Source organism: Triticum aestivum, chromosome 4A (assembly GCF_018294505.1).
Source record: "Triticum aestivum cultivar Chinese Spring chromosome 4A, IWGSC CS RefSeq v2.1, whole genome shotgun sequence".
NCBI classification, from domain to species: domain Eukaryota; kingdom Viridiplantae; phylum Streptophyta; class Magnoliopsida; order Poales; family Poaceae; genus Triticum; species Triticum aestivum.
This window is the reverse complement of record NC_057803.1, coordinates 668,798,686-668,820,325: the sequence shown is the minus strand read 5'-3', so window position 1 is coordinate 668,820,325 and position 21,640 is coordinate 668,798,686. Positions and strand designations below refer to the sequence as shown.

The window sequence follows — 21,640 nt, the reverse complement described above, 5'->3', positions numbered from 1 at the left end:
GGAGCGGTGCTTCATCCTTCACATTGATGACGGCGGATCTCGGCGGCGTGGTGCGGTGGAGACTCGGCGCCCGATGCGCGGTGATGGACTCGCGCAGGTGGAGGTAGTTGTCTGGCGTCAAGGTGGCGTCGATGACGGAGTGACCTCACAAGGTAGAAGCCTCAATATCTGCTCTGAAGACGGACATGTGGAAGATGTCGGCGACGACACATGTGAGTGCGTCAGACCAGTTTATGCCCCAGACCTAGTATGTGGCTCGGATGGGGCTTCTGGCTTTGGATGATAGGATTAGGTGAGTAGTCTGGGTATGTGGCCCAGGTAGCACCCCTGCATCTTTTGGATAGGAGTAGTGGCATATGTTGTCAAGATGGCGGATTCAGGCATATTGTTGTAATACTTTATAAGGTCCTCGAGAATAATCAATAAAGTGGCCGTATGCATCTCCCAGATGCAGAGGCCGGGGGTCATCCTCCTTTTCTAAAAAAAAATCCCAGTTACACGTGCTTAACATAAACTAACTTACACCTGACAGAATTTAGATTAAACAATTTTAGAATAGTAAAACAAAATGACCAGCATGTGACCATGCTATGCTGGTTCAGATTTAGTTTCTGTAGCAAATGATGAAAGAATCACAGGTGCCACATATATTTAGTTAAACCTCTTAGAACAAAGATAAGCCTAATGATTCTAATTTGGTCCTGATGCTCGCACACCAAGACTATCACAACTAGATTAACCATGCCCTGAACTTAGTAGTTCCATGTTTCCACTTAGCATCATGGTTTCGACTATTGGAGCAGACACTACACACTAGTACACCATTATGGTCAGCAGGACAGATTCACATACATACTTCCAATACGATGGCCAGTAAAGGTCAAGGTTACTTACCCTATCAGGTTGGCCAGTAAAAGCAGCCGCCATGAAGTCGTCGATGCAGACTAGGAGACGCATGTGACCATGATATGCACAACTAATCGCCGCCCTGGTGAAGAAAATGGAGAAGGTGTGTAGAATGCCCTATTTCCAGCCAAAAGGAGGCGGAGAACACAAACCTGGCACGCTCACCGATGAGACCGAGTCTGGCCAACCGTCATCGCTCGAAACTTGAGCCGGAGGACCAAGATGTAGATCCACACGTTGTCCGCTCCACAAGATTTGTGCGACCGCCACAAACCTGTAGAAGAAAATGCTAGAACCGACGAAACCAGATATAAGGATACACCATATTCCATACGAAAAAGCATCATTGGAATGTGGGTGAGGTGCGGAGACCTAATTCCACACCGATGATGACACCCTCATCTCGCTACCGCCGATGGGCAACCTACATAATGTCCCAAGAGAGGGGAACTATGGCTCCCACCTGTAGATTGGAGCCTTGCTACACACCCTCACCGGAGGAGGAAGAGGTCAGCTATCTATCGACGGAGGAGGATGATGGTAGGGGAGAAACCTGGATCACTATTTCTTCTCTAATCCATAGGCGGGGGAGGATGTTTACTTTTTTTAATCCACCAAGCCGAGATATAGCAATATACTATATTACTGGGCTGACTACATAGTTAACCAAACCGGTTGAACAAAATCCAAGCGACCGTCTCCAATAGCTATATGCACAGTCTTGTGTAGTCCACACCTTGACAGTGGAAGTGATGACTATACATGGATCTACTGCGTGGCCAAATGGATAATCAGTGGTGTGCTCGATCACTGAAACCATGCCCAAGAATATTTAGTGCCGCCAGCGAATCTTTTCTAGGAAAATTGCAAAGCTATTGAAGGAAAATTGTGAGAGGAGACGAACATAATTCATGGATGTGCTTTCTTTGTTGCCGCTAAGAAGAAAAAAAGTTAAGGAAGGGAGAGCATGGTCGATGAATTTCAACTTCAGAAAGCATATGGAGGAAATGTTTGCGCTCATTAGTCTCTGGGCGGGAGATCTTCTCACAGCAATGTCTATCTGGTTAAAATGTACTATGCACTGATGTCTTCGTATAGTTGAGGTTTGTTTTGACAAAACCTCTTTTGTATGTACCATAAAGTTGTAGTTCCACGATAATGAACGTGCCATTGTAAGCATGTCAAAAGTTGTAGTTGTATCGACATCAAAAGGAGTACCAATATTGTGGCAACTTGATTATTCACTCAGCTGCAACTTTTAAGATGATTTTTCCATCCTAACAGACACTTACGGGATTTAGGCCCTGTTCGGCAACCCACACACTTCTGGAATCTGCGGAGCGAGGATACTGCAGCTTCGTGATTTTCTACTGCAGTTCCGCCCGCTCCGGGAGTGGAGCTGTGGAGCGGCGCGATTCCGAACAGGGTGTTAGTGTTGAAACTCTGGTCCTGCTAAAATCAAACCATGACAGACAAATCGTACAATTGGATACGCGATTTGAAAGTTAACAAAATTTCAGAAAATAACATTTATATTGGGGCGGACAAATCGTATGTCACATCTAATTAAGCATGACATCACACAACATCAGTAAAAAAATAATTAAAAAAACACTTTTTATAAATCTTGAAACCCCTTATTATGTGATGAACTACTTAGATGTGACATCTTAAAAAAAACATCTAGATGTGAATTAGTCATTCTGCATTTATATTGTGCGAAAAGCACCACGTTCGCGCGTATTGACTTTTGTCCGCCCCAAGCATCGATCCCCCTCTACCTCCTTTCGCCGGCGGCGCTATATCACGCGGCCGCCGCGAGGAGGCGCGCCCCGTCCCTTCTTACTCGTAGCAGCTGCAGCGGCGGCGGGAGGACGAGCAGGATGGCGGCGGCGAGGAAGAACGCCGAGGTGCTCGCGCTCTTCGACGTCGACGACACCATCACCGCGCCCCGCAAAGAGGTGTCGCCGGAGATGCGCGAGTTCATGAAGCGGCTGCGCGAGGTGAGGCCCGAGGCCCTCCCGCTCTCGTTCCAGTTTCTCGTTCCGTGGGATTCTCGTGTGGGTTAAGATCTAATTTCCCACTTGCTGTATGCCTGGTTGTGGCACTCTGGTTTTCTTCCCGGGAGCAGATTGTGAGCGTGGGCCTGGTGGGGGGATCCGATCTGGTCAAGATCTCCGAGCAGCTCGGCAAATCAGGTACCCAGCCTGCCTGGATTCAGCAGGACGGTCTGCTAGGATTCAGAGTTCTTCGCGAGGCACTGTTTGCTCACCTTGTCTGAAACCGTAACCAATTGGGTCTGAATCTCTGATGTTCGTTCTCTCCTCTGCAGTCATCACCGATTACGACTACGTCTTCTCCGAGAACGGTCTGGTTGCGTACAGAAATGGCGAGCTTATCGGGACGCAAGTAAGTCTTCACCACAGTCCACATTGTACATGTACACTGTTTTAGCATGAACTTAGTAAGTTGCATAAAGATCCACCTCTGAATTTTTCCTGGTGCTGCAGAGCCTGAAAACGTATCTTGGAGATGACCAGATTAAGGTGAGCCTATATATGTCGTGTGGGGTTGCAGATGAGTTTCGACTTCCGAGGCCTTGATAGTGATGGTATGTGTTCTTTCCTTGCAGGAATTCATTAACTTCACTCTTCATTACATCGCGGACTTGGATATCCCGATTAAAAGGTCAGCACCGAATTCTGTTCAAAAATTTCCCGCCGCTGCTACCTCTTTACTGACCATGTTAACGTTTCCCAGGGGTACATTCATAGAGTTCAGGAATGGAATGATCAATGTGTCGCCTATAGGGAGGAACTGTAGTCAAGAGGAGCGTGATGATTTTGAGAAGTATGATAAGGTGCAGACCGTCTTGTAAAACACAAGTAATTTACTTCTAATCAGAAAGGGGAAAGGTACCATTACAAGAACAGGAACTGAACCTATTCAATTTCTTTAGGTACATAACGTTCGGCCTCAAATGGTCTCAGTACTTCGTGACAAGTTTAGCCACTTGAACCTCACATTTTCCATTGGAGGGCAGATTAGTTTTGATGTAAGTACTGTAAACCAAGACATATCCGCTATAAATATCCAGTTTGGTATTTAGCAGTGCATCACTGAATTCAGGTATTCCCAAAAGGCTGGGACAAAACCTACTGCTTGAGATATCTCGAAGAATTCAAAGAAATTCATTTTTTTGGGGACAAAACTTACAAGGTGAGAGATGTATATTTTAGTTGTGCAGTGCTCCCAAGGTAAGAAATATCATTGTCTTTTGTGAAGTGAAGTACCTTTGTGCACACAAGGTGTTCAGCAAACTTTTCAAGCCACTGTTAACGACATTCCATTTAATTACTACAAACTTAACTGTACCGTGTCTGTCTCTGTAGCATTTTGTCTGACTAGTGCTTCCTTTTTCCTTCCATTCTATTTAATAGGGTGGCAATGATCATGAGATATTTGAATCTGACAGAACAGTTGGTCATACAGGTATGCTGGTTGTATGTTAAAAGTTGTTCTATGCTTGTGAAATCAAGGAGTTTTTTATATATATATTTAAGTTGAGGACATCCCTGGATGAGGTAATTTTGCAGGACAAGAAAGGCCATGGATTAACATGAGATTTCTCGAATGGCTCGTTAATGAACAGGAGAGACATAGAGAGCATCTTTGTACATCTGTAAATGCCAAATATGAAAGAACGAAATTATTAGTTGCTAACTGATTTCATATTTGGTATTGTGCTCAAGCCAGAGGGCAGTATCATTAACATCCAACTTCTCTGAATTGTTGGTGATCAAGCTGTAGTGGCTGCCAGAAACTACCTTCTCACCATCATAGCTAATCATCGGAGTAACACCTTTTTTAAGTCATGTTAAAAGCTGCCAAAAAATACCTTTTCACCATCACAGCTGTAGTCCTTGAAGAGTGTACCTCAGGCTTATGGAGTACTGAACTGAGTAACCATAAGGCATTCGATACTCCTTCAGAAACATTGCACAGCTCCCATTGTTATTTAGTTGCAAAACAATTATGTGGTTACTCCACTTGACTGCAATTTTAAAGCTGTTGCCTGATTCAGTTTATTCGCTGAGTTCAACACATGGTTTATCTGGCTTTGATGCTGACAAATCATTTACATGTGCAGTTACCAACCCCGACGACACGATGCAGCAGTGCAGATCTATCTTCCTGTCAAAGTGATTACCAGACACTTGTCCCATTTACATTCATCTGTTTACATTCAGAGAAACATATGTACTATAGTGTGCTAGGTTCAGGTACAGGAACTAGAAATAGGAAAGAAAAAAACATTTTACCGTTCCTTGAGATTGTGTGTTTCATCCAATATTTACTATTCTTGATACACATGGTCTTTCGTTATGGGACATACATTTGACATAGAGCTTTCCAAGAAAAAAATGCTTCAGTATTTGTGAAGAGAGCATACACCAACCAATACTTCTATGCATGTAAGCCTTTTCCACTTCCTATTTTCACTTCTCAATCCGAATCCCAAAGGTCATTTTGTAGCTCCAATTCCAATCAATTGTGCACAACACATGCATGAGAAGATCGGCTAATGACATGGATTTGTCTAAGAAGTATGATGTGGATAATTGCAAGGATTAATTTTGATGTCATAGATATGTATGCCATAACTTTGTGAGGTGGGAGGCTGCATGTTAAGAGAATTAGATGTAGTGGAGATCAACTATTTAGGTATATAGGATAAATAGTTACTATACTCCTGTAAGCAAGCAGATATTCCTGTTCCAGCAAAAGAGCTAGGTTCCAGGAAATCATCAAGCTAGGCTGGTGCCGAAATTGACCATTTCACCTTTCAGTTTGCAAGTTACACATGCTTAAGGTAAACTGACTTATACCTTATCTGATTTAGATGAAGCAATTTTGGAACAATAAAATAAAATGACCATCAGGTGACCTTACTATGCTGGTTCAGATATAGTTCCTGTAGCAATGATCAATGAATCACAGGTGCCACAGATCTTCAGTTAAGCCTCTTAGAACAAACATAAGCCTAATGATTCTAATTTCTCACACACTACGACCAGCACAACCAGATTCAGCACGCCCTGAACTTTGTAGTTCTAGGTTTCCACTTAGCATCATGGTTTCAACTGTGTATGTTGGAGCAGACTACACCATTGCACATAGATACTTCCAATATGATGGCCACTAAAGGTTAAGGTTTCTATGCAATGGTCGGTTATTGCACATATATAGCATTTGAGTGCAGATGGGTCTATTTATAGGGCAGGGGAGGTCCAACATTTGTCAATAGCGAACTGCCAACTTTATGTATCTAAGTAATTTATTACTCACTCGATCCCATAACAGGGTTTAGTTTTGTTCGCACTTAAATTTTCAAAGTGTCACATGCCTACTATAATTCCCTTTGAATTGACTTACTACATTGCCATATTTGTGTGGCAAAAGTCCAAATTAAGAGCTGATGATGACATTAGCAGGTAATCTACTAATTCATGAATGATTAGTTCATGCTCTATCCTTTTTACAGCACCATGCTTCCAGTTGACAGTAATAGTTTCCTAGGAGCTAAGAGATTAAATTAAACTACAATGAGTAGCACTAGAGTGACAAATGGAGGAGATGCCTGTCTTGTCCAGTTCGTGTGGTCGCTTTTTACCTCCGCCGACTAGTCAACATTGTATCCTAGAAGAAAAAAAATACACGAGCAACATGAGGACTTCTTTGATCTGGCGCTGTGACAGGCTTGGTGTTCATTGCTTTCAAGGAGAGGTGACCGAGAATGTATATCCCGCCTGGCAACAATTTATTGTGTGAATTAAGAGACGTATGTGTTTGGTCATGTGACATGCTTGGTTTTACTTTGAGAAATCTGGTAGGGAGGAGATCATTTTATATTGTGGATCAAATTATGTGATAAAAGAGTACATGTGGAGGGGCTTGTAGAGCAAACCTAAACATAAATGGCAAGGAAAATGTTTTCATGCTTACATTGCCTAGTTCAAATTTACTAGTGTATTGCATGGGCACGATCAAATCTCAGTACTCCAGTAGAGATAGAATGGTTTGGATCCTTTTCTATCATTCTACTGGATGGTTATCCATCTAGGATTGATGGAATTATGACGGATTTAACCATCACTTGAGTGGTTAAAATCCCACCTAGCACAGGAGTCTGACTTTGCCATTAGTGTTTAAGACTATAAGGATGCCCTAGCCCTCTTTTTGTTCTCTCTTTATCCATCCAACTATTGATGCTAAGAATGAAGCTTAGAATAACTCTCGACTTATAAACAAGTGGATGTATGTTCCCCTATGTTAGAGGTAACATAAGGTAGTTGAATTTGATATCTCAATTATAAAATATATTTTCAGATCAAAGAAATTAAAGGAAGTTTGGAGGAATGTAGTTCTTGTATTACTCATATTCGTCGATGCCAAAATAATGCTAATCACTTCGTGGCTAGCTTTGGGAAATCACAAGGACAAACTGATGTATGGCTTGGACCTGGCCCAGAGGGAGTCTTAGACATTTTCAGACATGATTGTGACCCTTGATTTTTTTCTAGTATACAAGAATTATTTGGCAAAATCAAAGAATTTTCTATGTGCCAGAGAAAATCATGTTAGTTGACTCACCATACATAAGTTAATGTCAGATGGTTGAACAACATGTATTGTACTCCCACTAGTGTCAAAAACGCTCTTATATTAAGGGATGGAGGGAGTAGTATAATTACATTCATTCTATTATTATTTTCTACAAGGCAAGAAATACACATGTAAGTTGAGGGATGATCTTTTGTACATTTTGCACAGGTTCTAAGCCAATTGAGATATTTGAGTTCACTTCTAAAACCTCATGCAGAACCAGTATGTAGTCTACGTTGTAACTAGGACCAGAACCGAGAGGTAGGTAGTGCACACCATTAATAACACTGTCCATGGTCCATACGTGCACAATCATATCAAAAACATGTGAGCATATGACATAGTAAAGATATAAATCTACCATAAAAATGCAAGATAGCGAATCGAACGGGCTAGAAGTTGCACATGGGCTAGGGTTGGAGATAACTACAGCTGCACAATCTGATATATATACATCACGGTGAGCTGCGAAGCACCTTCACATAAGCAATTCATAAAGGATGAATATAGTTCATTCCAAGTCTCTTAGTGATATACCTCTAGTGACCGTATATTCAAGAATTAGTGATCTATTGAGTTGGGTTGGCTTGAGAGGCATCAGGGATTAGGGCTAGTTTGGTTCGTGTCCTCATGCCATACGGCCCGTCCTGCAACATGATTTGGGACTCACAGGAACTCGTTTGGTTACTGTTCAACCCAAGAGGAGCCACTACCTAAGTGGCACAGCAACAACGCAGGTTACATATGGAATGCGTGCAGGTTGGATTGAGACGGGTTGTATGTGATTAATTGTGGCATGGGTTGGATTGGTATGTTAACTAGTCCGTACAATGAATGAATGGAGTACAGAGTGCTCTTAGACCATCCCCAGTATGGCTAAGGAAAGCAACACCGATAGGTGGTCTAAGGCATGCACCTAGCACAGAGCGGCTAGCTACTTCGTTGCTACCTGATAGATAATTGCCCGGAGGGAGTGAAATATGATGATTTGTCGGTTGCCGTGACCCTAAGCCTCCTTTCCCCTCACCTGGCTCGAGCACATCCGGCATGTAATTAGCCGGAGCTGTCACCTAAGTCTACGAAATGGAAATCCAGGATAAAGCGCACGCATAGTCACCTTCGCAATCGTCAATTTATTCGCCGAACTGTTACAATATGGTTACCCTACGAAATATGGAGTATTTTATGAGGTTCCCATGCAGGCCCGAACCAAACAACTTGCTCTCAAACTATGTTTGGCAGAAACTGCTCCAACGTAGCCAGACATGCATATGAAGGTCACCAACGAAACAACCCCAACTTGTTTTCACCAAGTGGTCCCACGTAGATACTCCCTCTATCACAAAATAAGTGTCTTAACTTTAATTTAATTTTGTATTAAAGTTAGTTTAAAGTTGAGACACTTATTTTAAGACGGAGGAAATATAAATTACCGAAGATAAAGGACCATTAGATCTCCTAGAAAATGCTCGGCAGCTCCGTAACTACAAAAGATTCATGGCAGTGCCCTCTTGCTTCGGGCTAGTTCTAGGCGATTCTTAGACTGCTCCAAGACCCCCTCCCCCAGTCTCCCTTGTCACTCCCCCGACGGGCGGCCCGGGAGAGCCCATCCCACCGTCGACCAAGGGCCTCCCCTCCTAGTCGGTAGCTCCTTGGCCTGAAGATGTCAACCATGGATGTGGCTTGCTCCCGACGCGGGGGGCTGTCATGGGCGGGTTGGAAGGGCCGACATCGGTGGGCGCTTGTCCGTTGGGTTGGCGAGCTCGATGGCTTTGCTGTGGCGACCAGGGACAAAGCTAGAAAAAAAGATTGATGGGGTCATGTCTATGACAGTGGGGTCATCTTCCTTAAATGAATAGTGATTAGTATTAAATTAGTGAAGGATTTTCAAATTTCATATGGGTCAATTGACCCCAATGCACGCAAGGCAGCTCCCCCTGGTGCCGGTCATGGATGCAGTTTCCCCCTACCCGGGAGGGACGTGCCTTGGGTGTTGGTCGTCTTCGTTGGTGTTCTTCTAGTTCATGCTCAGGTGCTCCTTCATGTCTGTGCTAGGCAGTGCATATGCGATTGCATTGGTGGCACACATGTGTTGTGGTGTCGTCTCGGCTCCCGTCACCTTTTCGATTGCACATCGTGGCACAAGTGGTGTCCCGACATTGTGTAGTCTCGGATGCGCGACACCTTTCGATTGCATCGATGCTGTAGTGTCCTGGCTAGATCTCAGCTGGCCAATGCCGTTTGATTAAGCTAGCAGTGATCGTGTTGCGTCGTTTGGGCTTTGCCTCGTTGTTTCTTCCCAGTTATGTTTGTTGTTAGTGTGTGTAGTTTTTCTTTGATATCTTCTCCTCATGTGTCCCCTATATTTTTGGATCACTTGAATCTATCCTGGGATAGGCTGCAAAGTCTTTACAATGCCTATATGATGGCCTTCCATAGTGTCCCCTGATTTGGAATGATAAGTACACAATAATCAGTTTTGCATTCTACAATGAAAGGAGATAATAGCAAATCAAACCGTCTAACATAAGTAACATGTGCATTCTACCATAAAAGTTTTTTTGTGCCAAACATTGTTTTGGGTGCAAGCGGCGGCGCAGGGGTCGTTACTAGTGGTGACGCACGGCTGCGGTGGCCAGTGGGGTGGTGGATGGGTTTTGACTATCCATTCAAGCCGGAGTAGGGGTCATCGGTGATAGCAACGGTGGGAAAGGGTGGCTGCGAGGGCGGCAGAGGGTCGGGGTTGGAATTTTTTCTCGTTTGTGCTGTGGTCGAGTATATTTACGGGAGTTGGGGAAACTTTTGTGCCGGAGGGATAATAATATTTAGTCTGCTTTGGGAATTCGGCTGGATGCAGTTAGCCAGCTATTTTTCTCCTTCGATAATGCTAGATTCACGAGCTGTCTCCAACGGACTTTTACGGAGTGGCTGACGTGCCCTCTCCTAATTTGCCCCCCTGATTTTCATTGACGGGCCCGCATACCCTTAATTAAATCTTGGCCATTAATTCTTGATCAGCCCGTAAACCCTCCGCGAAGGCCCCGTGAATCTAGCATTACTCTTTTCTCCTCTAACCAGTTACAAAAATGCTAGACGTACAGGCTTTTACAGGTTTCTACAGGCTCCTTCCAAACTTTCTAAACACCCCTCCCCCTGATTTCAATGGGGTGGGCCCGTGCCTCTACTAATGACCAATTAAAAACCGCCACAACACCCTGTAAACCCCTCATGCCTGTAACATCCTGTATGTGTAGCAAAGCTCAACCAGTTATAGGGGGTTAGCTAGAGTTGCTCTTACAACCCTAAAGCCCAAGAAAAAAAAACACATTTCACACTAGAAAGCTTGCAATTTAAGTTCTCTTACTTTATCTATATAAGCAGGTTATCAAAACCAGCTGTAAAAATTAATATAAGTAATTTGTGCTAACAATATTATGCAATTTTTAGCAATGTGTTCATATCTAGAATATCTTTCTTTTTCTGAAAAAGAAATCCAATAAAAAGTTCATCTCCAATCTTGCGTGTTTAAAGCCCTGATGTTCTTTCTCTAGTAACATGACGTCCCCCATATATGTTGTAACACACCGTATAAGCACATCTAATGAATGCTAAAAAAAGACACAAAACTGTTAACGGCGGCGAGGGATCAGGAAAGTTATTAACTTTCAAATACCTTTACTTTGGCCGTTCAAACTCTCATTTTAACACACTTAAGGGAATTCATTCCGTTTCACCTAACCTTTTTACACTTTTCAATCATATGAGCGCCCATGAACGAATAAATTGATGCACGTTGTCTGAATAAATTCTGCGTCATTGATTACCCTAGCTAGGTATGTCTTTCAACCTGTCAATCAACAACCCTCGGAATGAGAAAGTCCAGGGCCGTGTGTTTGACTGCTGTTCATTTGAACTACGAAAGTAGCAACTACTGATCTGAAAAGAGCCTTCAAGAGAGGATTGGGCCGCCCTGACTTATACAGAGATCTCTGTCCCCCCTCCAGCGACGCTCCCGCGAGCTCGGGGGGGGGGGGGGGGGGAACCTAGCCGCCGGCCCAGGGCCCTCCTTCCCCTCCTCCTCTCCTCGCCGCCGCCACGGCGAGCTGACGGGCAAAGCCCGGCCAGCATTGGCGGCGGCGGGGCGTTCTCCTTCCCCTGCTCGGTTCCCGGCGGCGCGGGCCATCGGTGTCGGGCGGCGGCGCGTCCCGGGCACGGGCCGTGGCGGCGTGGTGGCAGCAGCTGGTGGCGGAGGCGCGGGCTGCCAGCGGCCGTGCGAAGGGGTTGTGGACATTGGGGGGGGGGTCCTCCTCATGGTCGGGGTGGTTCGGATCTGACGCGAGGGCTCGCGGCTCTGCTTTCGGCGGCGGCTGGGCTGGGGCCTGGCGAGCGTGGAGGCGGGGTCTGGGCCTTCTCTAGACAGCTCCCCTGGTGGTGGCGCCCCTGCGGTCCTCCGGTCAGGTCAGGCCATGCCTGGTCTGGACTTGACGCAGGCAGGGGGCGCGGGCTGCGGCGGCAAGGGCCTGCCGGCGGCACGCGGTGGTCGATGCGCTCGTTGCCATCGGCATGGTGGTGGTGGTGGTGATGCGTGCCGGCTGGATTTCGCCTTTTTTCGGTTGGCGGCACGGGTTTGGGCCCTGGCCCGGCGTGGCTGCGTCCCGGCTGTGGGCGGCAGTGGCTAGGTGGCTTCGTCGTGCCGGCTCCACGGTAGCTCCGCGGGTTGACTTGGGCGGCGGCTGGCTTTCCGGTGTCGGCTTGTCTGTAGGCGGCCCGTTTCGACCTTCGGCCCTCTCCTTGTCGTCTGGTTGCTACCTTCGTCGAAGGTTCGGCCATCCCTCGACTACGGTCCATCGCCCGTCTCGCGCTCGGCAGCAGGACCGAGCTCGTCTCGCGCCCGGCAGCAGGACTGACCTTGTCTCGTGCCCGGCAGCAGGATGGGTCGACGGAGGCCAATTTTGGCTGGCCTTTGGGTTTCGGCGTTGGGGGCAGCCCAGGGGTGCGAAAGGCGGTTCCTTTCCGCTCGTATCTTTGGTTGGGGTACCGATGGGTCTCGAGTGAGGTGGTGTCCAGGTCTTGGATGCTAGGGCGGCGTCCCTGGTGGTGGCTCCGCGGTGCGCTTGGGCAGAGCCCGTGGTTAGGTGTTGCCCGGTGGCCATGGCCGTGTGGGCGGCGTGGTCAATGGGATGTGGTGTCCGGTGGTGATGAGTGTTGGCCGGGGTGAAAACCTGATCTATCTTCAGGCGGACCGGCGGCGGCGAAGCTCGCTTCCTTCTTGAAGGCGTCATTGCGGCTCTCATTGCCCATCGTGTTGCTCCAGGGGAAACTCTGATCCTCGGGTCAGACGGTGACGACGCTTTGGTGTCGTAACCTTCCTGAAGGCACCGCCTTGGATCACACGGTTCGTCATATGTGGCTTCTTCTTTTCGCGTTGGTGTGTCCGCGGTTGAGGACTCCGGTTGCTCTTGTAGTACTAGGGGTAGTGTTACTGCGCTCAGCGCCTATGTATCCCGCCTTGGGTGTGTGCGTGTGTTGTAGTGGCGTGCATTTGTATTTGAGCTGTGGTCGGTCATTGCTTTATATGTAAAGCGGGGCGAAAGCCTTTTTTGACATAAAAGGGCCATCAATAATTACATTGTATGCTCAACTCTCCTATGTTATTTTCTACTAGATTGAACTGTTGAGAAAGTTGAATTAATTCATGCCGGTGTCCATGGCACATGGCCCACAAGTCTTATCTCTAGTCATCATCGTACCAGGTACAGTAACTGGCACTAGTACAAACAGGTCTTTGATCGAGGTCGGGTTAGCCCATTAGTCCCGTTTCAGTCATGAACCGGGACTAATGTGAGCATTGGTCCCGGTTCATGCGGCAAAGGCATTAGTCTCGGTTCAAATGGGACCTTTAGTCCTGTTTGGTGCCACGAACCGGTGTTAATGGGTGCGATGCCCATTAGTACCGGTTCGTGGCAAGAACCGGTATTAAAGGTTAGACCTTTAGTACCGGTTCGTGCCACGAACTGGTACTAATGAGGTTTGAGGCATTAGTACCGGTTCGTGCCACGAACCGGTACTAATGGGGTTTGAGGCATTAGTACCGGTTCGTGGCACGAACCGGTACTAAAGGTCCCATTTTCAAACTGTACATCCCCCCCCCCCCCCCCCCCCCGATCGCCTTTTCTGTTTTGCAAAAAGAAAAAGAAAATGATAAAAACTTCAAAAAATAAAATCCTTCGTGATGTAGTTATGTTACTACATCTACTAGTTAGGAACATTTAAAAACTTAAATTTGGACATGTTTTGCAAAAAGTGTAGGGAAAATGTAAAACGGCTATAACTTTTGCATACTATGTCAGAAAAAACGTATAATATATCAAAATGTTCAGCATGAAAATCCGCATCCGATTTTAACTGCCTACGGCCTGTTTGCAAATTTTTAGAATCCTCAAATTCTAAAAGGAAAAAAAGTTATGCTCAATTTTTTTTAAATTTTTGTTAAATCTGGTCAAACTATGGTCAAACTACTTATTCAAGAAGTATTAGTGTTACTAAATAATTATTCAAGAATATTAGTGTTACTAAATAATTATTTCAGTTTTTTTGAATTTTGGTCAAATCTGGTCAAACTGTGGTCAAACTGTGGTCAAACTACTTATTCAAGAAATATTAGTGTTACTAAATAATTATTTCAGTGTTTTTGAATTTTGGTCAAATCTGGTCAAACTATGGTCAAACTGTGGTCAAATTATGGTCAAACTACTTATTCAAGAAATATTAGTGTTACTAAATAATTATTGTTTTTTAGAACAATAATTTCAAACACAAACAGTGAAATGTGTGACTTCATGCTCAAGCTAAATTCCTGAGGGTTAATAGGATTGACATCTTACTATTGTCAGGAAAACAACAAGTGGAGACTTGGAAAAGAGGGAGAATAGATGAGGGATGATTAGAGATTAGAGGTTAAAATAATTCAAAAATTTGAAAATAAAAAAAATTTAAAATAAATTTTGAAAAAAATTAAAAAAGAAAATTTTCAAAAAAATTTCATAAAATGGCCTTTAGTCCCGGTTCGTGTAAGAACCGGGACTAAAGCGGGAGGCTTTAGTAACGACCCTTTAGTCCCGGTTCCGGAACCGGGACTAAAGGCCCTTATGAACCGGGACAAGTACCCCTTTTTCTACTAGTGAGGTGAGGTGGACACACCCCTCTTTGTTTAGTTGAGTACTCTGTTTATATTAAGAGCCATAGTCAACTTGACATCCAGGAACCAATATTATGTTGCTAATATTCAGGAATAATCAAACTTGGCATTTCTTGAGCTCTACCAACGGTTGCAACATGATAATCCTCTCAGGTGTATACTATTCCTTGGATGGCTGTTTTTTCTTTTTTGCGAAATAACTATTGTATTGCTAAACATTTAGGGATTACAACCATGAGTACACAAAGTCTGGACCTTCGTCGGACCAGAGCCAAGCCAAAATGCACTACATTGTGTTCTGCCAAAATTAGCCATAAAGTGACTGGCGCCATTCTGGCTTCAACGAATATGGGTAATACAATTATTAGCCATGGATGGCCTTATATCATTCCTGCAGGTACTCAAACATAATCAAATCCTTGCCAGTTTTTTCATTTCTAATGTCAGTGGCAGTTGGATGAGTTATGGAACACGTGACAATAAATCGACAATCCGGATTCCAACATCAAGATACGCATTGACATGAACTGGTTGTGTTCCTTTATTGTTCAGTAACCGTATACAAGGTATCTATCAAACTGGATGGAAAAAATTACTAGATAAAATAATAATAATATAACCATACGTATAAGATATCTGAAGCACCAGACTAATTAGGCAGAGGATCACTACTAGAAATCAATGTCTATTTCGCTCAAAAGGCCGGAACATGCTGATATCTCTGTTGTTCACTTCCTGACGTGGCCTCGCGTTCTTCTTCATGTCCTGCATGTAGGGTTGAAGGAAAATCAGTCCAAAAAATTTCGAGTCCATGGGAGGAGATCGAACAAATTAAAGGAGGCTTTCATGTCGCTGTGGAATTTCTAGAGGTCCATGGTTAAGGTCTACCATCTAACACGAGAGTAAAGTGCTGAAAGACAAGAGTCGAATGCATGAGGAGAATGGCAAGACTTCTCTTTCATGTAGAGAAACAAAAGGGGAAAAAGAATCTTACATCGTGAACGGCTTTCCGGAGAAGCTCCAGCTGGTGCCTCGACACACTGCGGACCTGCAAATTCAACCAGATATAGAAAAAGGAAAATTTTCAGTAATAAGATAAAATATATATCTTTTCCATCATTATTCACCAACCATGCAATGCATATCGAATAATAGGACCTGTGCACACATCTAGCTGATGTGCGTTCCACTGGTGGGAAGATTCTTTATATGAATATATAATATAACAAATCAAATGATCTGTACATAAATCGAACTGGCAGCCCCATACAAACAGTTAAGTTCCACAAACGAATCCTTTTATTCGACAGTTGCCAGTTGTGTGGCATGTGATGGTGAAGAAACGATTTTTTTTACTGATAGTTGTTACTCCCTGCATTCCATAATGTAATATGGCCGTGCATTCCGAGATTCAAGTTTGACCCTAAATATAACCAACGAGACCGACTGCGGCGGGAGCAAAAATTATACAACTGAATACATATCAAAAATATGAATTCAATGGAATAACTTTTGCTACCGCCCAAGTCGATCTCGTCGGTAAAATTTATGGTCAAAGTTTAATCTAAGAAAGCGTGGGCGCAATACATTGTGGAATATAGGGAGTAGTTGGTAGTGGTGTTTGATGCGAGGTGATGCGTGACAGTGAATGAATGAGAGGACGTACCCTCTTGACGATGGTCCAGATGACCCCTTCGGTGCAGGGTGGGGTGGTGAGGGAGCCCATGTAGCGGTAGTAGACGCTGGCCTTGCCTCTGGCGCACCTTGGATCCATCACCCCCATCTTCTCCTCCCTGTCCTTGTGACCCGCTATCATCTCCAGGTATGGCTCCAGCTGCGTTCGTGCATAATTAGAGTTAGACACAGGGCCTGCCAATTATTAATTGAATCTTGCAGCTTTGCAAAGGGAGGTAACATGTTGAAGTTAGTTAAGCTTAATTAAGGTAAGTCCCCATGTTGTCGTGTGGGCTTTAGTTAAACAAGCTAAATTAAGCCTGGTTGTTTGGTTGGTTAACTAAAGAAATCAAGCAAGAACACAGATACGTGGATACGTATCGGATACGTGATACAGAGATACACCCGATACGTCAATTTTTTAAAAACATGGATACGGCGGTACGTCTATATATAGATATTATATATGTTAATTATTAAAAATATTGAAAACAAAATAGAGCTTCTAGGTCAAAGCATGCCTCAATAGGATTATTTCCTTTGTTTTGTTGCACTTTGTCCTGTTTCATTAATTGGTAGTGGGATTTTTTCAGGATAGTTGTTTCAATCAGTGCTTTAACTCTCTCTTGCTCACCTTTCAGTTGAACAAGAATATTGACAGTCATGTTTTGGCATGAACTCGCGCCCATGTTGAGTATCTTTAAAAGGCACGCCTTTATTATTGAGGGGATTTCACATCGAACGAGGGGTTTCAGGTATCCAAAAAGTATTGCAGAAGTATCCTACACTAGTAGAAAAAGGCCCATTTGTCATGGTTCATAAGACCCATTTGTCCCGATTGCGGAACCGGGACTAAAGGGTCGGTAATAAAGCCCCCCCTCCCCCCTTTAGTCCTGGTTGTGTTACGAACCGGGACTAAAAGCCCTCCACGTGGCCGCTGTCTGGAGCTTGACCTTTAGTCCCGGTTGGTAACACCAACCGGGACTAAATTTTTTTGAACTTTTTTGAATTTTTTTTTTGATTTTTTCTTGATTTTCAAAATTTCAAATTATTTGCATTTAATCTCTAATCACCCCTCATCACTGCTCAATTTTATCTCTAATATCTAATCACCACTTCTCACTCCAAATCGTCTAACTTTCCGGCCGGTCATCCATCCTCTCACTACTCCAGCCTGAGCACGCTTAACTTTCGATTTCTATTCCCCCTAGTTTTCAAGTCTACACTTGTTGTTTTCCTGAAAATACTAAGTTGTCAATCCCATTAACCCTTAGGAGTTGAACTTGAGCATTAAGCACCGTTTGAGTTTGAAACTATTATTTAAAAAACAATAATTATTTAGTAACAGTAATATTTCTTGAATAAGTAGTTTCACCATAGTTTGACCAGATCTGACCATAGTTTGACCAAAAGTCAAAAAACTAAAAACAATTGTTTATTAACACTAATATTTCTTGAATAAGTAGTTTGATCATAGTTTGACCACAGTTTGACCACAGTTTGACCAGATTTAATTAACAAAAAGTCAAAAAAACTGAAATTTGAGCATATCCTTTTTTCCTTTCAGAATTTGAGGATTCTAAAAATTTGAGCATATCCCGGTTGCAGATTTTTGTTTTGATTTTTTTGATATTTTATGCGGTTTTTTTCGATATCGTATGCAAAAGATATGGCCGTTTTACTTTTTCGTAATACTTTTTTGCAAAACATATCCAAATTTAAGTTTTTTAATTTTCCTAACTAATAGATGTAGTAAGATAACTACATCTCGAAGGATTTTAATTTTTAAGTTTTTTTTATCATTTTCTTTTGCTTTTTACAAAACTGAAAAGGCGATACACACCGCGGGGGGGGGGGGGGGGGGGGGGGGGAGGGGAGGGGGATAGAGTTTGAAAATGGGACCTTTAGTCCCGATTTCAGACACGAACCGGGACTGAAGGGCACCGCACCCTTTAGTCCCGGTTCGTGTCTCAAACCGGGACTAACGCCTTCCTGATGCCTTAGCCGCTCGAACCGGGACTAATGTTCATATTAGTCCCGGTTCATGATGCAACTGGGACTAATGTGTATAGGAAGCTGTGACCAAAGCCCTGTTTTATACTAGTGCTAGGAGTATAAAATATTATTTTCTTTTTCTAAAATCAAAAAATCGAACGATACTTACAAGATACGTACCGGGCCATATCGAGGCAGTATCCGGCTGGATACGCGCGTTTTTTGAAGTATCCGCGCAACGTAGAGCAAGAAAAGTTAGGCACCTTGTGCAGGAAGGCGTCGTGGGCACCGATCTCGTAGAAGACACCGATGACGGCGGCCTTGCCCTGTGCGCTCTCGTGAAACATGTGGAGCTCCATATCGTACCGGCGGCCGTTGATGCTGTGCTCAGTGGGCGTGTGCCAGTGCAGCTGCCGGAGGTAGTAGGGTGTGCCGTCGATGGAGACGCTCCCGGCGTCGCCCTCGAACTTGACCATGATGTCGTGGCCGCGGTTGACGATGATGGCGTTGGCGGCGACGTAGGAGTGGTTCAGGTAGCCGAGGCCACGCACGAGGGAGACGCGCGGGCTGGCGAGGTCGATGGGCGACTGCATGTTGCCCTTGCCGCACGCGGACCACTCCTCCTTGATGTCGCCCCAGTGCGCCGGCCCGTTCTCCGCGTCCAGCGAGTAGCTGAATTCCTCCTCCTCGTCTGCAATGCACACAGAGAATGGAGGACTTCAGGACATGCACGCGGCGGTCGCCAGCTCGCCACTGCCGCGGTGGATAACGGAGCTCACGTACCGGTTTCCTGCTGGGCTCTGGCCGCCGGGACGGCAGAGAGGAGGACGGATGAAGAGAAGATGAGAAGCATGGCGAGGTGAAGATCCCGTGACGGACACATGTTGTCTCTCTCCTGGCCGTGCCGTGTTGGGTGTCGGCTCCTCTGGTCGTGGACCTGGTGAGTTCCTCTTGCGTGTGCTGAACCGGGGACAGAGCTGGTGGAGTATATATATATAAGGAATATATAATGGAGAGCCAGAGAGAGAGAGAGAGAGACATGGGTCTTGGCCGTCTGCCACGACCGCCTTAAGTTGGAACGTTTGAAACCTGTCAATTTGCTACGGCTTATGGTACAGTACTGACGCACACAACACAACAAATTAAACTTCGCCGGCGTCGTTCTATTCCGTTGAGTTGCACGACAAGGGATAGACAGGGACGCTCGTCATTTTCTCCATTCGTTTCAATGTAAACAAAACAAAACTGGAAGGACGATTTGCCAAATTGGAACGCTATTTTGTTGGATCCATGCCATTTTTCATCATCAATCGCGTAACATCTTTGAGAACCGATCCTCCTACGTACAGTGAGTGTTTTTTGTTCAGACCCATACATGTTAACAGATTGTGCAAGCACAAGCAAAATTCTGGAAACGTTTCAAACCCCCCATTATCCACGAGGTTTCTCTTTCAGACGTGCCCACGCGGCAAATAGGATCCAGTAATTTCTTTTTTTGAAAAAGAAAATATATTAATATTGTGTAGGTACCAATTACACCCAGCCTTTGCACCTACATGATGTTGCAAAGACATTCAGTATGCACACAGCCAAAGGAAAAAAAAACAACAACAAAGGTCCCGCCACAGCGATCAACTCCTCATCAACAAGCACCACTTCTACCTCCACCAAATACAACACCGGGAAAACATAAAAGCTCTCCAAGCAACGTCTCCAAGAAAGGAACAGTGCAGCAGCGTCATCATTGCCCGCTCCAAGATCTTAGGTTTTCACCCCGGAGAAAGTCCGCACTCTCAAAAACAATTCCTTCAGCAAGGCAATCACCAGACACAACCAATGAAGGCGAGACCTTAGGTTTTCACCCTGAAAGTCACGACTTGGTACCCCAGAAGTACCTTCAAATATGAAATCTTCCAGTGTTGCCGCCCCCACTTATCGCTGCTGCTCCTGAGAGTTATCTAACACCTGGCTGACTCCATCGCCTCCATGCTCCGTTCGTGTAATTGATCCTCCGATGTCGGCCATCATGACCTTCTTCACCGTTGTCTCCACCATGAAAATCGAGAAGCCGGCATGTCCCAATGTGTCATTAGCCAACAAAGCTTCGTGCCACGCCTTTAGAACCTCGAGGCTGATATGGACGTGCACGATCGAAAACTAACCGATCCAGATATCCTGAGCAAAATCTCCGATGGCCGTTCCGAAACACATTGATGGCCAGATTGAGAAGGACCGATCATACAAGCCGTTATGGTGATGTGAGAAGAGCACGATGACTGCCACCTTAATCACCACGGTAGCAGGCCCCCACGCCGCCGCGATCCAACCTGTCGCCGCCAGGCCGGGCACCGGCACCCAAGGCCAGGCATCTCCAGCAGACGAGCGGCGCTCAAGAGGACACCGATACGATCATACGAGGCTGGGCCAGATTCCTCTAGCTCCACAGTCCACACACATGGACGGCGCTGTCGCTCGAAAGAGCTGGACATGGCCGCGCTACGTACCTCGTGAGTAGTTGCCAAAGAAACAGGTCAGTCAACCCAGATCTTGTCCACATCTCCATCGATCAACGCACAACTCCACCATGGGAAGCTCAGCATCGCATATAGCGGCTGGGCACCACCACAGAAGAGAGTCGACTCCACCAACACAGCCAGGGAGCGACGTCTCTGACCGCCGTGCGCGGACAGGCGCGACCGTCGCCGCTCCAGCCGGCCGCCGCCGCCTCAACTTCTCCCGGCCGCCACCGCGGCCGAGGCGGCGAGAGAGTGGCCGCGAAGGGTGCTTTTCTGGGATCTGGGTTTCGCTCCTGAGCCGCCCTGGGGAGCGACCCGGGATCGTTTTTTTCTTCAAAGCACCCGTTTGTTTAGGGTCCCAGTAATTTCATGGAAACCCAAGCTTTCATTTTCAGAGAGCAATTAGTTGCTCCATTGTAGCTGTCGCCTGCAGAAGATTTCTAGGGGTAAACTGGCTTTAATATGGCGTGCTTGGTGAGTGAGGCATTTTGGCTCTCTGCCTCCATGTGGAGGCTGTTTTTTTTTTTAAAAAATAATCAAAATTCATACTTTTCATTTTTTTAAATCTAAAAAAATGTGTACAAGTAAATAAGAATGTTATGTGCATGTGTATAAAATTTCAGGATGAAATACCTTAAGATGTGATCTACTCCTTCCGTTCCTAAATATTTGTCTTTCTAGAGAT

At 45.2% G+C, this 21,640-nt stretch overlaps 2 protein-coding genes across 2 annotated transcripts; one reads left to right on the top strand and one right to left on the bottom strand.

Moving 5' to 3' along the window:
* The first annotated feature begins 2,625 nt into the window (after window positions 1-2,625).
* On the top strand, window positions 2,626-5,277 carry LOC123087996 (phosphomannomutase-like). Its single transcript, XM_044510130.1, has 10 exons — window positions 2,626-2,909; window positions 3,038-3,104; window positions 3,239-3,315; window positions 3,417-3,452; window positions 3,539-3,594; window positions 3,667-3,766; window positions 3,866-3,961; window positions 4,036-4,125; window positions 4,347-4,398; window positions 5,057-5,277. Exons 1-10 carry the CDS (start codon window positions 2,790-2,792, stop codon window positions 5,110-5,112), a joined length of 750 nt encoding a protein of 249 aa, XP_044366065.1. The 5' UTR covers window positions 2,626-2,789; the 3' UTR covers window positions 5,113-5,277.
* Window positions 5,278-15,448: 10,171 nt separating this feature from the next.
* On the bottom strand, window positions 15,449-19,352 carry LOC123083000 (alpha carbonic anhydrase 7-like). The gene is made up of 5 exons (XM_044505168.1): window positions 19,223-19,352; window positions 18,703-19,130; window positions 16,437-16,604; window positions 15,765-15,818; window positions 15,449-15,535 (listed from the first exon to the last, which is right to left on the bottom strand). The coding sequence occupies exons 1-5, from the start codon at window positions 19,320-19,322 to the stop codon at window positions 15,449-15,451; spliced, it is 837 nt and encodes a 278-aa protein (XP_044361103.1). The 5' UTR covers window positions 19,323-19,352.
* Window positions 19,353-21,640: the final 2,288 nt, after the last annotated feature.